The sequence below is a fragment of the Vulpes vulpes genome, chromosome 5 (genome assembly GCF_048418805.1).
Source record: "Vulpes vulpes isolate BD-2025 chromosome 5, VulVul3, whole genome shotgun sequence".
Lineage (NCBI taxonomy): Eukaryota > Metazoa > Chordata > Mammalia > Carnivora > Canidae > Vulpes > Vulpes vulpes.
In genome coordinates, this window is record NC_132784.1 from 39988063 (window position 1) to 40000695 (window position 12633).

At 37.4% G+C, this 12633-nt stretch overlaps 1 protein-coding gene and 1 pseudogene across 10 annotated transcripts in view; one reads left to right on the forward strand and one right to left on the reverse strand.

The window, feature by feature from the left end:
• The window catches only part of WDR7 (WD repeat domain 7), a 350640-nt gene that overhangs the window by 27077 nt on the left and 310930 nt on the right, over positions 1–12633 (forward strand). For all 10 annotated transcript variants that reach the window (XM_025997662.2, XM_072757950.1, XM_025997661.2 and 7 more), the window contains 4 exons: positions 1492–1570; positions 5830–6004; positions 8283–8359; positions 9479–9598. In XM_025997662.2, coding sequence (XP_025853447.2) covers positions 1492–1570; positions 5830–6004; positions 8283–8359; positions 9479–9598 — 451 coding nt within the window. The remainder of the gene's footprint in view (positions 1–1491; positions 1571–5829; positions 6005–8282; positions 8360–9478; positions 9599–12633) is intronic.
• On the reverse strand, positions 2546–2974 carry LOC112919284 (histone H3.3A-like; annotated as a pseudogene).

The following is a 12633-nucleotide window of genomic DNA, read 5'->3' on the forward strand; positions in this document are numbered from 1 at the left end:
GTCTTTATTGCAAATAGTACCAGTGTATTAGTAAGTAGGGAATTTTTTTCTTTTGAAGTATCTTTTAAGTAAATGCTTCAGTTATCTAAACTTAAAGATATTTGAAATATGGTTTTATAAATGTGAATTTTTGTTAATGATTTTTGTAATACTTTTATCGTAATTTATGATTATGTTTTTGCCTTGCTTTTGAGAAACTCAAAAGACCTTACAGGTTAAAGCCTGATCATTAATCTCTATTTTTTTAAGTTGGCAGACCATTTTGAGAGTTTTAAAAAGACCTGAATGATGGCTAGGCTAGCATAAATTTGGAAGATGAAGCCATGCAGAAGTCATGTTGTTGTATTCATATTTGTTAATACACTAATGTAATTGTATATATTCTTGAGTCTTAGAACATAATTTGTTTTTAGACAGATCATTGGGTAGTAGTCATAGGTTTCAGAGTGAGGAGTTTTTAAGCTTTTAAACTTTTTTGATGCATAGAAAATAATATGTTATTAAAGAGAGTTGGGGACTTGGAAAGAATTATTTAAGAAGGTCTTCTCTCCTCTTTCCCCTCCCATAATTTATGAATTTGAGAAGAACCTTATGTAACTGTTTGCAACAAGTAGAGGTAGCACCAGGTAAAAGTATAGTCCCTTTTGGTCAATTAAAGCATAATTCATATTAGCATGCATATTCTAAATAAGACTGAACCTCCTTTGAAAAATTGTTTCATACCATATGAGGTATAAGAAAGGGCACCTTGAAGAAAGCCCTGAGAATATTAGTGTCACTGCATTTTATTAATGTCTTTCATTAAATAGAACTTACTTCTTTAAGAGGCAAAGACATGCTGATATTTCTAATTTTGTATGTCATGTCTGTAGTTTGAGAAAGAAGCTTTTTATGTTATGCACTTGGTAAACTTATGTAATAAACAGAATTATAATTGGAATATTACATTTAATTTGCAAAAATTTAGAATTAAGTTGACTTTAATTTTTATTTTGTGCTAAATTTTCTAGCTATGCTGGTAACTAATGGAAAATCCCAGTGGTTTAAATTAAAAGTTTGTTTCTTGGTTTTGTCATTTGGCCCTGGTATATCATTTGGGACTTTGCTTCATTACCATCCTTATTTTGAGGTTGAGGGGGAGGGAGCACTACTAACAGGAGTAGCCACGCAGAGAAGAAAGAAAGTTCTTGAGGTCCTTGAATCAGTTGTGGCCAGAATTACTCGTGAGACTTCAGAACCAAAAGGAAGCTGGGAAGTGCAGTCCTACTCTGTGCCCAGAAAGAATGTGCATCCAGGTGGGGGTGTAGGTTGAAGGGGAGATTGGGATGGTGAGTGAAGACCAGAATTTTTCACAGACACAGTAATGATTATACACTACTTTTCCTGAAATATATCAGTTTTAATGGAAGATTCCCTTTAAAGCACTGTGACAAAATTGAACAATGCTTTTAAAAATCAGATTTAAAGTTAGCTATTATTTTTGTTTTATAGAGAGATGTGTCTCTGGGATGTGAATGATGGCAGATGTATTGAGTTTACAAAGTTAGCCTGCACACATACAGGCATACAGGTTGGTATCTATTTCCATAACAGTTCAAGTCAGCATAACTTACTACAGGTGTACAATTAAATGTTTTTTAGACATTGAGCCCATATTTTTATATGAAAAATGGGGTGGAAGTGAGTAATAGGACAAGAAGAGTACAATTGGGGTAGTAAAAGTGTTCCTCATCAGATGGTATAGTGGGGGACTTATTAAGTAGAAGGGACTAATGAGGAAAGGTCAAAGGTAAGCCAGTTGCCCCTGCCACTTCTTTTTCTGGCCACTTTGATTAACCAGGCGAGAGAGCCCCTTTACTAGTTGGGTCAGTCCTCTAGATCCTAAATAATGGAATCTTTCATGCTAAAGCCTTTATGATTCCATTCATGATTAACACAAATGGATCCACTTTGTAGATCATATCCTGTTTATTACTTGTGCAATTGTTCCTTGGTTACACTTTTTTGACTTTCTAACTGTTGAAGAAATGCCTATTTTATATGCCTGCCTTATACAAGAATTTACATAGGAATGTATAATTTCTGACTGATATTCCTGGTGTTCTGTTCTTTTCTTTTCTTTTCTTTCTTTTCTTTTCTTTTCTTTTCTTTTCTTTTCTTTCTTTTTTTTTTTTTTTGCCATCAATAAGAAATTTACTTGTTTTTAAAAAATCCAAATGCTGGCATTGTCCAGAAAAATTTAACAGGTTTATTTGTAATTGTTATAAAGTTGAACTGCTGAAACGTGTTCACTGAAACATTTTGACTTGCATTAATGCTTTATGTCCCCGAATTTATATTAAAAATTCACACACAAATGAAAATGGAAAAACTGCCAATACCTGATTTCTGTCCCCTATTTTTCCACTTGCAATCATATACTTAGGTACCTTTTGACCCCATGGAAAAAAAATATCTAATGTTCAGAGAACTACCAATAACAGGAAGAAGAGAAAAAAAAATTTTTTTTTTTAAAGAATGAAATGTTTTCCATCGTAGTGGATTCTTAAGCACGTTCTCCATATATGCGGCATGCTAGCTGGATGTCTTTTGGCATAATTGTGACACGTTTGACATGGATAGCACACAGGTTGGTGTCTTCAAAGAGGCCCACCAGATAGGCCTCACTTGCCTCCTGCAAAGCACCAATAGCTGCACTCTGGAAGTGCAGATCTGTTTTGAAGTCTTGAGCAATTTCTCGCACCAGACACTGGAAAGGAAGTTTGCGGATCAGAAGTTCAGTGGACTTCTGATAACGTCTAATTTCATGGAGTGCCACAGTACCAGGCCTGTAACGATGAGGTTTCTTCACCCCTCCAGTAGAGGGTGCACTCTTGCGAGCGGCTTTTGTAGCCAAGTTGCTTCCTTGGTGCTTTACCACCGGTCGATTTGCGGGCAGTCTGCTTTGTACGAGCCATGGTACAGAGACCTCCTTTCTTACCCCTCTTCTCCTTCGGCTGGAGCTTGGTGAGCTAGAGGTGGCGCTGGCGTTGGTGAGCGATGGCGGCGCGGCGGTGGCTGCAAACACCCTGGTGTTCTTATTCTTTCATAATAGTTTCTTTGTGCTTCAATTTATGCATCATTTACTCTATTGAGTATTGGGAAAATCACAAGTCTATATAGAAAATATAATTTATGTTCTTGATGGGGCAGGAGAGGGAAGAGAAGAAAACTAGCTTTTACTGAGCACATATTGTATAGGCATCTCATCTAGTCTTCCCCACATCCTTACAAATTAAGTAGGAGTATACTATTTTAGTATATTCAGAAAGAAGCTGAGACCAGGAGTGATTAAATGACTTGTCCCAGGCTCACAGTGAGTCATTCCTGATGCCAGGATCCCAAATCAGGTTTATCTTTCTATTCTTTCGGTTACATCATACTGCCTCGCTTAAACAAATGGAGTCATTTGTTGGGAAAGAAATCTTGTGCCAACACAAATTAGAAAAGCAGTGGAAAATGTTTGGGGGTGAGGTAGTGGTTTGTGTCATAAAGGTTTTTTTTGTTGTTGTTGTTGTTTTTACTATCTCTTGCCCTGGTGAGGGCCTTTTAAAAATTGCTTCTTCAGTGTTGTTAGGGTATATGCTTTTTATTTAAGGGGTATAATATATTTTTGTCACATGAAGAATCATCAGGGTTTATAGAGAGAAAGAGATAATAAATGGTAGACAGTGACTTTGTAGATTATTTTTATTGAAAAATTACATATAAATGTCTTGGATTCCTTAGATGTAAACATATCTTGATTGTTTAATTCCATGATTTAAAAACTTTTGGTTAAAATTTTAGGAAAAATTATGTTTGTTCATTCAACATATTTTTAGTGCCTGTTCTTTCTCAGATCCTGTATTAGGTCTTGCATTTAAATTGACAGCAATCTCTAGAAGATGCTTTTTGACAGATGCATTAGTGTGTGACAGTTGTTTCCTGTGTGATCTTCACTCTCTCAGGTCCAAGAGCAAGTTGTTTATATAAGCAGAAATGATAAACCTTGATAAGACTGGCACTTACAGAAATTACAAGGAGATGCCAACTTACTGAATTATCACGTGGGAGATCCCTTTTTAATATTTGGAAAACTTGTTTCCCCATTCAAGATTCATCCTTTTCCTTTTCCTTTTTATTATTCATGAGAGATACACAGAGAGGCAGAGACACAGGCAGAGGGAGAAGCAGGCTCCATGCAGGAAGCCTGTAATAGGACTCGATCCTGGGACTCCAGGATCATGCCCTGAGCCAAACATAGATGCTCAACTGCTGAACCACTCAGGCGTCCCAGCCATTCAGGATACTTTCTTTGCTAGTATGAAGGTGTCTAGGAGACTAAATTTCGTGGTCAGAAGGTAATTTGGGAGTATAAAGTAAAAGGTGGGAGGCAGCTAGTCAGGCAAGGCTAATAAAATATCCCTGTCCCCAGGAGAGCTCTACTCCAGTGACTACAGTGTACGTGTGTCTCCTGGCTGGTGTTGGTGAATACTGACAAAGTTGGCTTCTCTGCGCCCATTTTTTCCTCCTTGACCCTCCTCCTCCTTGATGGCTTACCGTTGCTTATGGTCACATTATCATGAGAGTGCCTAGCAGTCCCTGGGACCTCTAGGTTGTGTGTCATATTTTTTGGATCAACCTTCTAAGATCTAGAGATGCCCTCCTCTGTGGTTGCCTGCGTTTTATTAGACACCCTCTCCCCTCGGAATCTTAGTGGTGTTACCCTGCCCATAGTTAATGTGCTCTGTGATCCGTGTTTAGGATCCTGGGATAAAGTATCCAGGGTACTCTGTAGTTGAGAGAAGATCATATTCCTTCACACACGATGTTGAGCCTGAGGGCAGGACTGATGAGTGTGGGAGCAGACAGACTGGATCAAGATTCCTTAGTTTTTTTCCCCAAGCTGTGGAGTGCTTACAATATGCTTTTCACTGTCTAGCTTGCCCTCATGTGATTCATATAGAGTCCAGTTCTTTGGGAAGTAGTAGTCTGGAGATGAGATGTCTTCACCTTCTTATAATCACCTCAGAGAATCATTCTACTAGGAGAGTCACTTTTTTTTGAGGCTGATAGGAGACAGGTCCTTTTAGAAGTTTTGTTAGTTTTGTTTTGATAGTTATTTTTCCTTTGCTCTTTGGTTGGTGGAAACCCATCATTTCCTTTTGAGCTGCTCTTGGGATGAGTAACATGTAGATCATGATTGTATTGGTTCTTCTGTGTTTCTTCCACAAAGTATAAATGTGCATTATGAGGATGATTTACATAGTTGTCTCACACTTCAGTCTGAAATAACACACTTGGATTAATCAGAATTTACCACTAATTATAACATGCTTGAACAGCAGTCATCTTCTAAATTTTATTTCCTCATAACTAGTAATTATAAACTTCTACCCACCTATTCCCATTCATCTAAAATTGATATGTTTTGCTTTGTTTTGTGAAAAGATTCCTTTTGCTTTGATTTGTGAAGCTGATTTTACTGAGGTGTTTTATAAATTCAGTCAACAATCTGTTTTAGATGCTATGGAAAATTAAAGAATTATTATTATAACTTCTCCAAAGTAATTCAAAAGGGAGGATGTTAGGAAAAGAATAAGTTTTGTTAGATATTTTGAAATTTTAATGTAACTTGTTGGATGTCTATACAGACATAAACTATATATACATACATAGACACCTCTAATAGGCACCATATAGAACCTGTCTGGAAATACTACTGGAGAAATTGAGTGCAGTAAGTGTGATGAGTGCCTTTGAATCAAGTCTCACAAGGAGAACATTTAAAACTCTTTTTCCTTTTAGTTCTACCAGTTTTCTGTTGGAAATCAGAGAGAAGGAAGGCTTTTATGCCATGGCCACTATCCTGAAATCCTCGTTGTGGATGCCACCAGCCTTGAGGTGTTATACTCCTTAGTATCAAAGATCTCTCCAGACTGGATTAGCTCCATGAGTATTATCCGATCTCACCGAACACAAGGTAAGTGTGTGATGCCTTTTAAGGACTTTGGCGCCCTAATGTGATGGGTAGTTTACTGTAGAGTTCTGTATCATATATGACATATTTCATAAATATAAAACATAAGTTTGAGGGAAGGAGTGGGGGCCTCTGAGGTCGGCACCGTTGGTGGGAGGCATATCAGGAAGGGCCTGAGTAATAGCTAGGGAACTTGGGTTTCATCCTGTAGATCAGGGGTTGGTAGACTTGTACTGTAAAGGACCACATACTAAATATTTTAGGTTTTATAGTCCACGTGATATGTGTTTCAACTACTCAGTTTTGTCAGTGCGGAACAAAAGCACATAGCACGGAAGTGAATTAGTCTGTGTTCTAATAAAACAGTATTTACAAAAAACAACCAATGGGCTGGATTTAATCTGTGAGCGGTAGCTTTCTGGCCCTTCCTATAGGTGTTGGACAGTCTCTGGTAAGAATGCTTGAAAGGACTTCTGTTTTATTTTATTTTTTGAAGATTGTATTTATTTATTTGAGAGAGAGAGACAGTGACCACGAGCCAGGGGGACGGAGGCGGGCAGAGGGAGAGGGAGAAGCAGACTTCCTACTGAACAGGGAGTCTGATGGGGGGCTCGATCCCAGGACCCTGAGATCCTGACCTGAGCCACCCAGCCACACTGGGACTTAGGTTTTAAGCATCACTTTGGTGGCTTTGTTGAGAATGGTTTAGATGGGAGATGATTTTAATACTCCAGGCAAGAGTGGTGCAGATCTGAATGAAGTCCAGCACTCGCTGTGGAAACAGAGTGGATGGGTTTGCAGTACTTCCCAAGGGCCCATCTTCAAAGTATTGGTTCTGAAGTTTGTTGATAGATATTAGTGAAAAAGGAGGGGTCTTTGGTCAAATATATTTGGGAGATGTTCAGTCAAATAAAATCGAGCAGGCTTCTTTAATCTTTAAGTAGAGGCTTTTTAATGCCTATTCGAGAATTACTGCTTTATTCCAGAGCATAGCAGTGAAAATGAGATTCATTTTCTGGGAGGGAACTCATTATTAGTTTGTTCACCTGTAATTGTAGTTACAATTAATGTTTTCTTTAAAAGAATATATTTGTAACAAGTAGTGTGCACATTTTGAACTTTTACACTATTTCCATATGAAATACACCTGTACTCACTCTGGTCTAATAAACAGGGTACATTGTCACTGATGGAACTTTTGTGCTGTGCATGCAGTTCTAAATGTTATCAGTTTATAATGTTGTAAACGTATGTAACTTTTAATCTGCAGTTACCATATTCTGGTCTTTGGGGTATTTGAGAATTTTGGATATATTGGTATGTTCCACTTTTATTATAAATTAACAGATTTGTGAACAGTCGTTAGTGTCTCCATACAGGGTCATGACTTGTAATTCCTGCATTCCAGTGCCTTCGTAGCCTAGAGAAGTAGATAACATGATGAGGTTTTTACTTACAGACAGCAAATGGTTCTTTTTAATAATGGTAATAACCCATCTTGATTGACATGCTGAGTGCTATCCTTGTGGTGTGTCTTAATTATTATTGGGCTAGGTACTGTTCTTACTCTTTTGTATTTGTGTACAGATAAGCAAATTGAATTTAAGACAGGTATCTACTGTTTCCTGCTTAGTAAAGAAATTGCAATTTTCACATGTATTTCCCTCACTCTGGAGCCTGCATTAGACTGTTTCCAATATCTCTCCTCCCAGAGTTTCATGTATGTTGCCATGGAGCTGTGACTGCTTCCTTACCTGAAGCTTATGAATTCAGTTGTTTTTTTTTTTTTTTTTTTTTTTTTTGGTAGCTCCCCGAAGTGGGCTAATGAATTCAGTTTTTATATCATGTTTTCTCTTGAACAGTCTATAGAAGGTGTAATGTGCCATAAAATGTCTAGAAGGCTGGCAGGGTAGGTGGAACAGTGGGGAAATGAGTGTCTTCGAGAGAGTGTGCTCATCCATGATAATAAAAGTTGTGAATTTTGAAGAATAAAAATTCTTTGTTAAATCATCATGTAATCATAGTGATCCAGGAACATTTGAAATTATTAAAAACTCGTTGATTAGCAATAAATTCAAGTAGCTGCAAACAACTTTTCCTTGAATTTCAAATTTGTGGCCTATTACTTTTCAAAACCTGGTTTTCTATTATTTCATGAAATTTAGAATTATGCTTTTATGCCAATTGAAAAACTATTAATTTCACTAATGCAAGCCATGTTATTATTTAGAAAGAAAGTATTATGTTTGTAACCTTGGCTTCTTGGTCCCTTTTGACTTAGAGGACACTGTGGTAGCACTCTCAGTGACGGGCATCTTGAAGGTGTGGATTGTTACCTCTGAAATAAGTGGAATGCAGGTGAGACAAATGTTCTGTTCTTAGAGTCTTAAATTTTAGTGATGATAGCCCCCCCCCCCCTTTTTCCTAAAGAGCCGGAGAAATCTCTTCTTTTTCGAGAGCCTTACTGACATAGTATTAGAACATCCCCTAGTATGCTGTCTCTGTAAGTGCATTATGTTTTTCACTTTTGATAGCAGACATCTGCTCTGTCGAGGATATGAAATAGAGAAACATGCTGTACAGGATGTAAAGTAGAGAAACAGAAGAGCTGGGATTTTCCTCAGTTGCCTCTATTAAAGTTAAAAGATAGTTTGCTTGAGGGAAAAGAAAACCAACACAAACCAACACAAAAAGTATATAAAGCCAATTTTAGTTCTCTCTCTGTTCTTTGTGCTCGAATTCCTTGTAACTCTGTCGATAGGAACAGCAGATCAATATTCTGACAGTATTGATGCTAATCTCTTCAGCTAGTGAATTTTTACATACTGAATTTGGGAGGACCTGGAGGAATTGATCAGGTTTTTTGTTTTTTTTGTTTTTTGTTTTTTTTTTACCTAAAAGAACATACAGATACAGAATTTAGGATTGACTCAAACTCTTATCATCTGTTACTGCCACGATGTTGACACTGATTCTCATCAGCATTTTACTATTGAGTAGCTTTGTAGCAAAGACATTGTGCCAGGATGATTTTATTTTATTTTATTTTATTTTATTTTATTTTATTTTATTTTATTTTATTTTATTTTTTAATTTAATTTAATTTAATTTAATTTTTATTTTTTAAAGATTTTATTTATTTATTCATGAGCAACACAGAGAGAGAGAGACAGAGAGGCAGAGACACAGGCAGAGGGAGAAGCAGGCTCCATGCAGGGAGTCCGATGTGGGACTCGATCCCAGGTCTCCAGGATCACGCCCCCAGCTGCAGGCGGCGCCAAACCGCTGCGCCACCAGGGCTGCCCTGTTTTTAGAATTTTTTCTTTGCTGCTTTTTATTACGTTGGTTCTTATAGGATATGCTAAAATGATGAATGTATCAAGTGATGTTTTTCACTTTATTTTTTTAATCATTGTATGATAATTTTAATCAACAACCAAGCCATTCCTAAAATTTTCTAAATCTTTCTCTTTTCAGGATACTGAGCCAATATTTGAGGAGGAGTCCAAACCAATTTATTGTCAGAATTGCCAAAGCATTTCTTTTTGTGCATTCACACAAAGGTCACTTTTGGTTGTGTGCTCCAAATATTGGAGGGTAAGATAACTACCTAAGTAAGAAGCTGTATTTTTACCCTTTAAGGTGGTGGTTTATCAGACTTCCAAAGATAATTGTAAGGAAGAGCTTGGTGCAAGAATATTTAACATTTTGGAATTCATGTGTGATTTTGATATCAAATTTTTAGGTGTTGGGATTTGGCTATATAGTTATCCTTTTTTCTGGGTTATGGAATGATTTAGTTAATGAATATTAGTCCATTTATCTTAATTTCTCCCTTTTGCTACTGTTTCAGTCATCATTTCCTCAGTACAACATAAACAGAGGTGGTGAGTTTTCTGCAGGCTGATTGTCCTTGTAGCTTGTTGTTATTCCCAATTGCCATTCTGTTCTGAGTTCTTGGATTTGGGAAGGTCTTCCTACATCATTTCAAAGCTAATGACGGAAGGAGTATATTACTTCCACACTGCCAGACTTCAGTGTTTCCATAACACAAAGAAGAACCAGCATGTTTTCACCACTTGTTCTTAGAATATATTTCAAAGCTTTCTATGTATTATTTCTTTTAATCCTTACCACTCTCTGAGGGGAGATATATTAGTTACCTAATCCTGCATAATAGATTACTCCAAAATTGAGCAGTTTAAAACAATAAACATGAATCAGTTCCTCTCTGGTTCCTGTACCACAAGCTCAGCTGTGGGGCATCCAGGCATGGCCTAGTGGGGCACCTCTGGCTCAAGGTCTCCCACAGGTTACGGTCAAGATGTGAGCCAGGACTCTGGTTGGGGTCACCTAGGGTGTTTCTGCGTGCAGGCTCACTCGGTCGGTGGTTGGCAGGTGACTGTTGGCTGGAGAATTAGTTCCTTGTCATGTGGGCCTCTCACAGCATGGAAACTGTGTTCCCTCAGAGTAGTAAGTGAGCAAAAGAAGTTGTAGCCAAGGCCCACCTACTCTTGAGACTGCAATCTCATCACTTCTCCCGTATTTCTTAGTCTAGAAAGTCACAACATCCCACCATATTCAGGGGACAGGGTTAAAAAAGGAGCAGTCTTAGAAGCTGCTGGCCGAAGTAGGAGCTATTACTTTCCTCATTTTGCAGATGAGACATCTGCACTATAGGGGACACGGAAAGCTCGACTGAAGTTCTCCAGGGTGTAGTGGAGTTGCTGGGCTACAGCTCTGGCAGCCTGACTGCAGGAGCTATGCTCTGTACTTCCACCTGATACCACCTCAAAGGGGATGGGCTTTGTAGTGACGGGTGGACCAGGGGACACCTTAAACCTTATCCTTGCCACTGCTGCTGTTTTGGAATAAGATTGGAGAGGAGACGCTAGCAGCTCCTGTTAACAGTGAGCTATGTAGGATCCTTCCTTTGTCTTAAAATTTAAAGTACATGAAAATAGTAATAAAATCAGAGTGCAAGAGGACACAGTGAAAAGTATGCATCTTTTTTTCCCCCTGGTTTCTTTCCTTCCCCTCTCCAGGGGCACTATTTAATACCAGTTTCTTGTGTTTTCATAATAAGCATTTGGTATTCATGTGAGAACAGAACAATAAGTCAGTCTAGTAGGGAAATGGACAAAAATGTTTCACGAAAGAAGAAAGCCAGTGGCTGATAAATGTATAGAAAGGTGCTCAGCTTCATTAATCATCATGGAAATGCATCGTAAAACAACACTAAGATAGTAACTCAATAGAATGATTTCTCCAACTACTGCTGAAAAGAAGTTTTTTATTCTAATGTGGTTATCTTTTATGGTTTCTAACAGTTTGTGACATGTTGTAAAGGGCTCATCACAAGCTGAGATTTTAAAAAAAATTTCATTTTTCCTAATATTTGTATAATTGTGCTTTATATACCATTGAATATTTACTCTGGAATTTATTTTGTATAAATTGCAAGATGTAGATCCAGTGTTATTTTTATTCCAGAGGGACCCCAGTTCCTGATGCCATTTGTTGAATAATTCATTTTTTTTTATTGTTGTGCCTTTATCATATGTTATGTTCCTATAATTACTGGAATCTGTTTCTGGACTTACTGGTTTTTCTGTTTATGCATCAGTACTGTATTTTATTTCTGTAGCTTTATAATTTGTTTTCATAGATAATATAATTGTTTTCATAGATAATATAATTGCTTTCATAGATAACAATTATTCATAGTTTTTTTTTTTTAAGATTTTTAAAAATTTATTTATGCATGAGAGACATAGAGAGAGGCAGAGACACAGGCAGAGGGAGAAGCAGGCTCCACGCAGTGAGCCTGACGTGGGACTCGATCCTGGGTCTCCAGGATCACGCCCTGGGCCGAAGGCAGGCACTAAACCTCTGAGCCAGCCGAGCTAATTATTCATAGTTTTGAATAATAATATTCAATTGATAATAAGTCTGGAGGGTGGTCTCCATTCTTTCTTAGACTTGTCTTGGCTATTCTTGTAGTGTTAATGTTGTAAATGATAAATATAGCAAATCATGGTAAATTCGACTAGCATTTGTTTTAATTTCAGAAAGGCTTTGTATAAGCAATTTGATTGCCTTTTATTTAAGAAAAAACTGAAATAAAAAATCTGGGCCACTGATTTACTCATTCCTCCTGGGGAAATTTTTTAGCAATGTAGAATATACTTTTACCAATTATTGAAAATGGTTGAAATTCTTATAGGAATTATTAGGTCAGGGCTTTTTAGTCTTAGCTCTAGTGCTTGCTGGACATACAACCTTGAGCTGGTGATGTAATTTTTTGTGTATTTGTGTCAGTTTGCTGTCTGTAAAATGGAATAGCAATGCCTGCCTCCTGCAGTCCTTCTGAGACTCATGAGATAACGATGTAAAGGCACTTTGTAAACTTTAGTGTGCCTTACAAATGCAAAGCTCCAGATGGCCTGGGTTGCTGATGAAATTTTAGGGACTTTTTTTGTGTGTGTGTGTGTGTGGGAGGGGTGAAGGACTTGACTTTTATATGTGAGAATTATTAAATAATAAAGCTGAGTCTTTTAACTTCCTATTTATGCTACTTCATCCCCTGGATGAAATAAAGTAAGGTAACTCCTGTATTAATAGAGAGATAC